The sequence below is a fragment of the Macrotis lagotis genome, chromosome 2 (assembly GCF_037893015.1).
Source record: "Macrotis lagotis isolate mMagLag1 chromosome 2, bilby.v1.9.chrom.fasta, whole genome shotgun sequence".
NCBI lineage: Eukaryota > Metazoa > Chordata > Mammalia > Peramelemorphia > Peramelidae > Macrotis > Macrotis lagotis.
In genome coordinates, this window is record NC_133659.1 from 186,252,177 (window position 1) to 186,260,717 (window position 8,541).

The 8,541-nt window shown below is 40.9% G+C and overlaps 1 protein-coding gene across 3 annotated transcripts in view; it reads left to right on the top strand.

Annotated features, from left to right (window-relative positions):
• STAT3 (signal transducer and activator of transcription 3) overlaps nucleotides 1–7,151 on the top strand; it is a 60,298-nt gene extending 53,147 nt beyond the window's left edge. For all 3 annotated transcript variants that reach the window (XM_074223879.1, XM_074223877.1, XM_074223878.1), the window contains 3 exons: nucleotides 2,589–2,631; nucleotides 2,900–3,015; nucleotides 4,793–7,151. In XM_074223879.1, coding sequence (XP_074079980.1) covers nucleotides 2,589–2,631; nucleotides 2,900–3,015; nucleotides 4,793–4,848 — 215 coding nt within the window. In that variant the 3' untranslated portion in view covers nucleotides 4,849–7,151. The remainder of the gene's footprint in view (nucleotides 1–2,588; nucleotides 2,632–2,899; nucleotides 3,016–4,792) is intronic.
• The last annotated feature ends 1,390 nt before the right edge of the window (nucleotides 7,152–8,541 follow it).

Below are 8,541 nucleotides of genomic sequence, written 5' to 3' on the forward strand. Positions count from 1 at the left end.
TACAACCCATTCGATTTTGGATATTTCCAACTTTTGTTATCTATCAATTTATTGGTATTTGGTGAAACTTAATGATTGTTTTGAGTTGCATTTTTCTTATTCTTAATAATTTGGAGCAGGCTTTCCTATGATTGTTGATTATTTTCAGTTTATCTTTTGAGAACTTTTTTTTCAAATCCTTGGACTACTTACCCATTGGTAAGATTCAGTTATAAACAGAAGGTACCTTTGTTCCTATAATGGGAATTTTTAACCAGCTGAAAGAATAGTATACATAAAAAATCCCATGCTTATATAAGTAAATATACACATTTCATATGTATGGGTATAGTTTTATACTTGGAAGCAATGGTTACATCCATCATTCAGTCACCTGCTGAAAAAACCTAGGGCTTTCATTCACATCTCTCTGATCTTTTTTCTGCTGTGGTTTCCCATACTTCTTTGGGGACTCATCAAAGTCATGATAGGGGGTCTATAATTATGTAAAGTCACAGAATACAAAAATTGAAATTATATAACCATTGTGTTTTTAAAGCTGAAGAGCAGAATGTTCTTGAAATCAGCTTCACTTGTCTCTTTTCTCCCTCTTTTCTCTTTATTTTGTCATAATTTTAAGAAAATTTCAGAGTATTAATTTCTTATAAATTAAAAGGATCCATTAAGAATTGCATGTATGGAGTGGGAAAGTGGAAAAGGAGATATTGACCTGTACTGTTTAGATCTCCTTTCCTTTGTTTTACTAATTCATTTTGTTGATGGTGTATTTTATGATGTGGCTTCCTGATTGCCCCTTATCTCTCTCTCTCCACCTTGTCCTTCAGTTGGAGATCTATTAATCAGCCCCTGTCACTTAGCTGTTCTTTTGTGGAGACCATGCTGGTCTTGGCTGGTAGTTAGGCTATTTATGCTTTAAGACACAAGATCCCAATCTGAGACTACATCCTTGATTAGAATTTTCCCCTTGCTAGCATGTTTTAGAGTGGAAAGGATTAGCCTCCTTTGAGCCCCACATTGTCTCCTTCTGGGGGAAGGATGTTGGTTACAAGAAAGAAACTGCCAGGCAGTAACTTGATTGCCTTGGTTGGGAGGAAGGTGGCTGAGTCACACACACACACACACACACACAAACACACACACACGGGACCTGGGGGCTCTTTGAACTTGATGAGGTGGTTAAAAAATCAGGGATGGGACAACAGCTGGGTGCAGACTGTTGGCATGATGAAAAGGGTCATGAAATCAGCCTTCCAAACAAATAGTTTTCTGGTCATCCCCTTTCTTTTCCTTCATTGTCAGGTCCCACAGTGGCAGGTCTTTCTCTTCCAAAGATCTTTCTGTACTCAAACACAACATAGTCATTTAAAAATAGCAAATCGTTTACCTTAAAGGAGTCTTCAAAATATGAACTTCTTATAGTTTGGGTAAATCATTATCCACTTTATTTTCTCACCCATCATACCCATTCCCCAAAAGCCATGTTTTTTCCACAGCCTTTTTCACTTAAGGTCTTTTCTATCTGGACCTCAGATCTGCCTGTTATAGTTTCTTCTAAGTTTTGAAATTCTTCATTCAGTCACCAGAACCCCAACTCAGCAGATTCTGCTGTATCACTCTCCTAGGACTAGCCTTTCTTCTCAGACAAATTAAGAATCTGAGTTTCTGTGATTAGATATTTTACTTAAGGTTTCTAGTTAGCTAGGATAGAGACAGTTTAGAGCCCCATTCTCGATCCATTAGGTACATTTTCTTTTTCTTTTACTTTTTTTTTTTTAGGCTTTTTGCAAGGCAATGGGGGGGGTTAAGTGGCTTGCCCAAGGCCTCACAGCTAGGTAATTATTAAGTGTCTGAGGCTGGATTTGAACTCAGTACTCCTGACCCCGGGGCCTGGGCTCTATCCATTGAACTACCTAGCTGCCCCCATTAGGTACATTTTCTAAAATTCTTAGTATCACTATCTTTTTAAGACAGTTTGTGGGTTGAGGGTTTTTGCTGAGGATTTATTGGTATGATATCTTCATTTGTGAAATTTATTATAAACTTGTCGATTAAAAAAAAAAAAGAAATCCCCAGACCATTTCCCAAAATCTGAAGTTTAATAGGTTCCTAATTGCTTGTAGTTCTGGGTATCCTACAAAGATAACTCTTGTGGACCTGACCCTTGTTCCCTAAGACCCTTAGTTGCAAAGACTACTAAAAGTTAGATAAAAGAACAGAAGCAAAAATGTTAAACTGGTATATGAATTGGATGTAAGCTCAGAAATCCTGAAGATCTTGGGTAAATAAAGAAAACTTTTGGAATGGGTTGAGGAGGAGGAGAAGTTGTGGGAATCTCCAAATCTAGATGAAACAAGGAGATGCTAACTTCATGCTCTTTTATCAGGGACAGCATTGATTAGACAAGGGGAAAAGGAGACCAGTACTGTGGTAAAGAGGAAGAGTTCATCCACACTGCCATACTGTTGCTTGGAGTGCAGTGAAAACCTGATACTTTGAGGTCTTCCTGGGCTAGGGATATTTCTCCTCTTCTTTTGTATTTGTAAATTCAGGTTCAATTTAACAAATCTGAATTTCCTTGCTATTCACAGGTGCTGCTCCATACCTGAAGACCAAGTTTATCTGTGTGACCCCGTAAGTGTTTTCCCCCATTGTTCTTCCAGTCCTTGTATCTAAGTGGTTCTTAAGATTAGAAAACTGGATGAAAGAACAGTAAAGGGGTTGGGGAGGGGCCCCTAAGACCAGTCATTTCCTAAAATGACCTCTGTGTGTTAGAAGCTAGAGCTTTTTTTTTTGTTGGAAACCAGAGTTTGATGGCTTGTTATGTGTGTGTTGTTTTTCTTTTTTTCTCTATTATGTCGTGTCAACCCCGCCCATTCCCCCCACTCCCCATTTCCTACAGAACGACCTGCAGCAATACCATTGACCTGCCGATGTCCCCCCGCACTTTAGATTCATTGATGCAGTTTGGAAATAATGGTGAAGGAGCTGAGCCCTCATCAGGAGGGGGACAGTTTGGTGAGTGTACAGTTGACAAAGACCCCTAGACTTCCTCCTTGTCAGGTGAAGTCTGTCCATTTGTCATTATGTGCAGAGATCCTGGGGCTGAAGGAATGGGAGAACAAAAAATGGGAGACTCAGTCTTTTTTGAGGGAAGAAGTCTTGATTGGAAACTCCCTGAGCAGCCCAGAAACAGAGGAGTACAGGCCAAGATCTCAATACCTCAAGTTATCAGATCTAGCTTTTTAGTTGATTTATGATCATTGGTATTAGGGAGAAAACTAGCTTCTTGCCTTCAGGGAGGACTTATTCGGATGGAAAAGCCAAACTAGCCACAAAAGGAAACGGAAGAAAGAGAGTTTACAAAATAGCATGCAAGCAAATGTAGAATCACCTAGTGAAAATAGGTGTCAATATAGTTTGAATTGATTGAATTAAGTACTGAGAATATGTGGAATAAAGGAATGGAGCAGGATCAGGTGTGGTTATTTATTGAAGAGTTTTAATTGCAGGAAGGAGGATACTATAAGCAAAAGGATGTCTGAAGACAGAGGTAGAAGAGCACATGGAGTTTGAGGGAAAGGAAAGCAATGATATTAATTGGCATTTATATGCTAGTCTGGCCAAGGCTTTATAACTGAGGAGAGTAGGGCAAATGGGGAAAGATCTGAGCTGAAGATTCTGAATAGAAAGGAAAATAGGAGGGAAGGAAGAAAAGGAATGACTGAGAAAAGTTGTTTCCCAATTGTCTGGGTAAGTTGGAGTGGGGACTAGATATTTCAACAGAAATAAATTCTTAAACTTCATTTCAGTCCAATTTGTTAGCCTTCTCCCTAGCTAGTTTTTGACCAAAACTGCTTCATGATACAAGGAACAAAAAAATGATAAATAATCAGCCCTCTAAATCTCTCAGTCATATATAGTGGGTTCATTTTAGTAGGCACACTGCTCCACCACAGCTTTTCTCCTTAAAACATTATCCACTTGAACACCATTAAAAGACTAGACACGTGAAGGTTGGGACTTAAGTAGAAACAGAAAAGTAAAAAAGAAAAAAGGACGAAAGCTTTAGAGGACTTCTTAAAGCTATGAGGTCCAGTTTGTCTGAGAAGAAAGGGACAGAAAATACCTTTACTAAGTAGCAAGGACCTCTTAAACATACCCAGAAGTCCACAAGAGTTGTGGGGAGTTGTGGGACTGTGGTTTTGCTAAGTTGGCAAAGAGTTCAAGTTATCAGACTCTTCAGCTCATCTAATGCATAATGCCATTTTTTAAAGTGACTTTAAGACTCTTGAATTTCATTTTTCTTTTCTTTTTTTGGGGGGGGGGTGTTGCAAGGCAGTGGGGGTAAGTGACTTGCCAAGGCCACACAGCTAGGTAATTTAGTGTCTGAAATCGAATTTGAACTCAGGTCCTCCTGACTTCAAGGTCAGTGCTCTATGCACTGTGCCACCTAGCTGCCCCTAAGACTCTTGAATTTCAGAATACTTTTGTTCCTGTTTACAGGGTTTTGTGTGTGAGTTTTTTTTTTTTTTTTTTTTTTTTGAGATCAAGGGGTAATTAATTCCCAGAGGTGGTGGGACACATTTCCTTGAAATTTAACCTGCTTTGGTTGCCATTTTTGAAGGAGAGCTTCATGGGAAAAGTAGCTGAAAATAGCAATGATTGTGCTTCTAGATATTCTCTCTAGGGATCTGGGAAACTGAGCAGGAGGAGGGGTGTCTAGTGCCCTTCTAACTTTGAGAAAATCAGGTCACTGAGCTATATCTCTTTGTCTTTCCTTCTCTCTATCCAGAGACCCTCACGTTTGATATGGATTTGACTTCTGAGTGTGCTGCATCGCCCATGTGATGTGCTAAGAATGGAAGCTACAGAATGATGTAACTGAGGCACCTAAACTTCACCTCACCTCTTCCAAAAAAAAAACCAAACCCAAATCCAACAACCAAACCCCAGATCAACTGAAACTTGTACCTTTGTGACTCCAGATCATTTCTTGAATCTCCTGCTTCTCATTTATCCATAAGTGATTAGAGTATCTTTCTCCTAGAGAAATGAGTGTTTCTAGATTATAAGATAGTAACCAAACAGAAGTCAAATGGTTCATCCTTTGAAACTGTGGTTGTTTGGGTGGGAGTGCGGGAGTGTAGAGGAGGCAGGAGGGAGAAGAAAGGAACATACTTTGATTTTCTTTCCCCCTCACCCCCTCAACATTCTTCCTCAGTAATTATTTGGGGATTTTTGTGTGAATTTTGGGTTTTTCTGTATTGTATTTTGTTTTGCTAGACAAGTGCCTACTGGTGCCAGCTGCATCCAGTGCCTGTTTTGTAAGTTAATGCTCCAGGATATGTCTGACTGCATGCTGCCACCACCTGATGCACCTATTATCTTGCTAACATCCAAATAGAAGTGAGGACTTTTTAATCCTCTAGGTTTCTTTTTAAACTTGGAAAAGTTCAAATCAAAAGAAAGAAGCCTAATTCTCTCCCACATCAAAGCTTTTTAAAAATGTATTTAAGATTTTTCTGGAAACTTCTTTTAGTTAATCAGCAATCCCAGATGGCAGTCTTTCCTTAGACTCCTAGTGTGGGTTTACTGAATTCATTCATTCATTCATTCATCCATTCAACAAACATTCTCAAGGTGCTGGGGACATAAAGATAAAATTTGACATGATCCTTGCCCTCAAGGAGCTTACTATTGATTACCTCAAATGGTAGCAAGCTCTGAAGCTATTGCTTGGCCTTTAAAACAGACATGTTTAGGAATAGCCTAAAACTATATACATATATATATATATATATATATATATATAAATTTTCTTTGGTAAACCTTTTTATTCCCTTTACTAGCCTCTTAGTCCCAAGGCCTTAGTTTCTGGTTCTGAGCTTGGTTGTTAGGGTGCCTTATTTGGGCTGGAGGAATCCTTCCCTCCTCAGCCCGCATGTACCTCCCGGCAGCACGTGCTCCTCTTCCCTTATTGCTTTAGGAATCCTGCTTTTGGAGCCTTGTGAAATATAAAAGAGCTGTGGGTGCCAGCAATAGTGTCAGGCCATGAGCCTCACAAAGTGCCCTGTTGGTTCAGGGATATGGCTCTCTCAGGTTCTTGAAGGTTTCAGCACTTATTTCACTTTTAACAAGTTTAGCTCCTAGAGTGGAGACATACAGAATCCTAGAATGTTGTAGTGCAAAGGAATTTTAGAAGATTTTCTGCTAAGACCAGAGCTTATACTTTGTATGTCTCTAGGCTGTCCCCAAGCCTGGGTGTGTTAGCGCTCCTGCCTTTAGGGTCCAGGAGGGAGCAAGAAGACCCCACCTCTTGACTGGCCTTAAATTGCTCCTCAGGCCTCTTCTGGTGCTTCCCTTTTTGCCTTCCTAGTATTAGCCAGCCAAATGATAGTGCAAATTTGTCGTATTGTCCCAGGTGCTTTCTTAAATAGGATTTAGGTCCATTCTGCTCTAGAGGCAGCGGCAGTAGCAGCTTCAGATATGTGATCCCTCAAGAGTCTTCTCTCAGTTGTTCCCTATCCTCTGTTAATCCCCAATAGCCTTTGAGCTGAATGGGGAGCCTGATCTTTGTAAAGCACTATAGAAGTTCCTCTATGTCTGATCCAGCTTCATGATGGGATTGAGTTGACCCTCAGTACAGACCCTTAGGAGCACCTTGATCACGCAGGCTAGAAAACTGAGGGCTGTAGTAGAGAGAACTTGCAATTTGGCAGTGTGGGGCTGGAGGAGGAATGGGTGACTCAGTGCCCCAGGGGCCATTTAGAATTGATGATTTTAGGTGACATGCCTTTCTGTTTCTGATTCTTGTGATGGTAGAAGCAGTGAAAGGAAACAAAACATGATGTACCTTTTCCTCCATTTTTCTCCCCTCAAGAACAGTATCTTGGGTAGGTTTGCAACACTTCCAGAACTCCTTTCAATCTCCACTCCCCCCCCCCCCCGTGCCCCCAAGGGGCTTCCCTGTTAACTATTTCATCTTGTACATTGGTTCTGTTGTAAAACAACCTCTGAGCTGCTGACCTAGTCCTCCTTGCATCCTGACTCCAGTGTATACTTCATACTGTAAAAAAAATTGTTTTTTTGTATATTTTATTGCTGTATCTATCTGCTTTTAACTTCTCAAAATAAACATTTTAAAGCAATTATCCACCCATGTAGCATCCTTCTTGCCATCTTTCATTCTCTGCCCTTCCTCCTAACCCCTCTCCCTTAGTCAAAGCCCCCCAAAAGCCTTGCAAAAAAACCTGCTCCCAGGGCCAATCTTGTGGCCCTGGGTAGAAAGGACAGTTTCTTCAGCCAGCTTTTATTAGACACTTACCAAGGGGATACCAAGATTAAAAAAAAAAATCTCTACTCAATTTAAATTCTATCTCAAATAACCAGTGTATACACAGAAAAACATACATCAGGTAGGAGAAGAGAACTCTTAGGAGAGATCAGGCAAGACCTCTTATGGTACAGCATGAACTGAACCTTGGAGGAAGCTCTGCGTTTCAAAGTGATGGGTGAGAAGGACAGAACATTCCAAGCCTGGGGAACAGCCTGTACCAAAGTAGAAGATGCAGGGGGTGGAACACCACTACCTGAGAAAACTCCTTCAGGATTATTGTCTGGACTACACAACTTCAGTTTTATCTAAAGAAGCTCTTAGGGGCACTCATTTGGCTGGAAACAGCAGGGAGACAATCAGTGACTATGAGAGAAGGCATTTCTAATCTGAAAGAGCCAGTATCCCCACCCCTCCCATAGCTTCCCAGAACCCTGTTTAATGTCTAAGCTAAGGAAAATGTGCCTTCCCCTCTCCCACAGTCTGCCTCTTTTATGCTTTGTCTTGGTCTGTCATTGGAGATTGCAACATAGGAAACACTTGACTATAGAGCAGCTACGACAAAGCAGGGGCCCAGAACCTACCCATGGGGCTACAATTCGGGGAAATGTTCAGTGGTGTTTACTGTCATTCCCTCATCACCAACTTTACTTAGCTACCCCCATATTCCTTCCTCCCTTCCCCAAACACCATGGAAACCAGTGAATGATAACCAGCTGCCTCCCCTGTAGAAACAAAAGGGAAGATGGTCGTGTTGTTTCCGCTAAACTACAACCACCTTCTTTCCTTCCCCAACCACAGTCACAGCAAAAAGCTAATGGGAGTTGCCATGACTCCTGAACACAAGCCAGCACAGCCTTCCCTCCCCACCTATCCTTATTAAATGAGCTGTATAAAAAAGCCTTTTCTGCCACTAAAATAAAGCTATTGCTAGTTAGTTATCATACAACTGAGAAAATATTAGGCAGTAGTTGCCAAAAGTTGAGATGTCAGTCATTCAGATCCCTTCAATACCCTTCTCATCTCAGGTAACCTCTCAAGGTCCTGTTGGAAAGAACCACTCTGTTAGAGCCAAGTGAGCCAAGGTTAAATAAAATGGAGGTAGAGGACTCCTTTTCATTTCTACTGGTCTACACTTGGAGCATTGCCCAAAAACAGCAGATATGAGACAATGTTGCCATCTACTGGAATTCTGGAGGAGAGAGAAG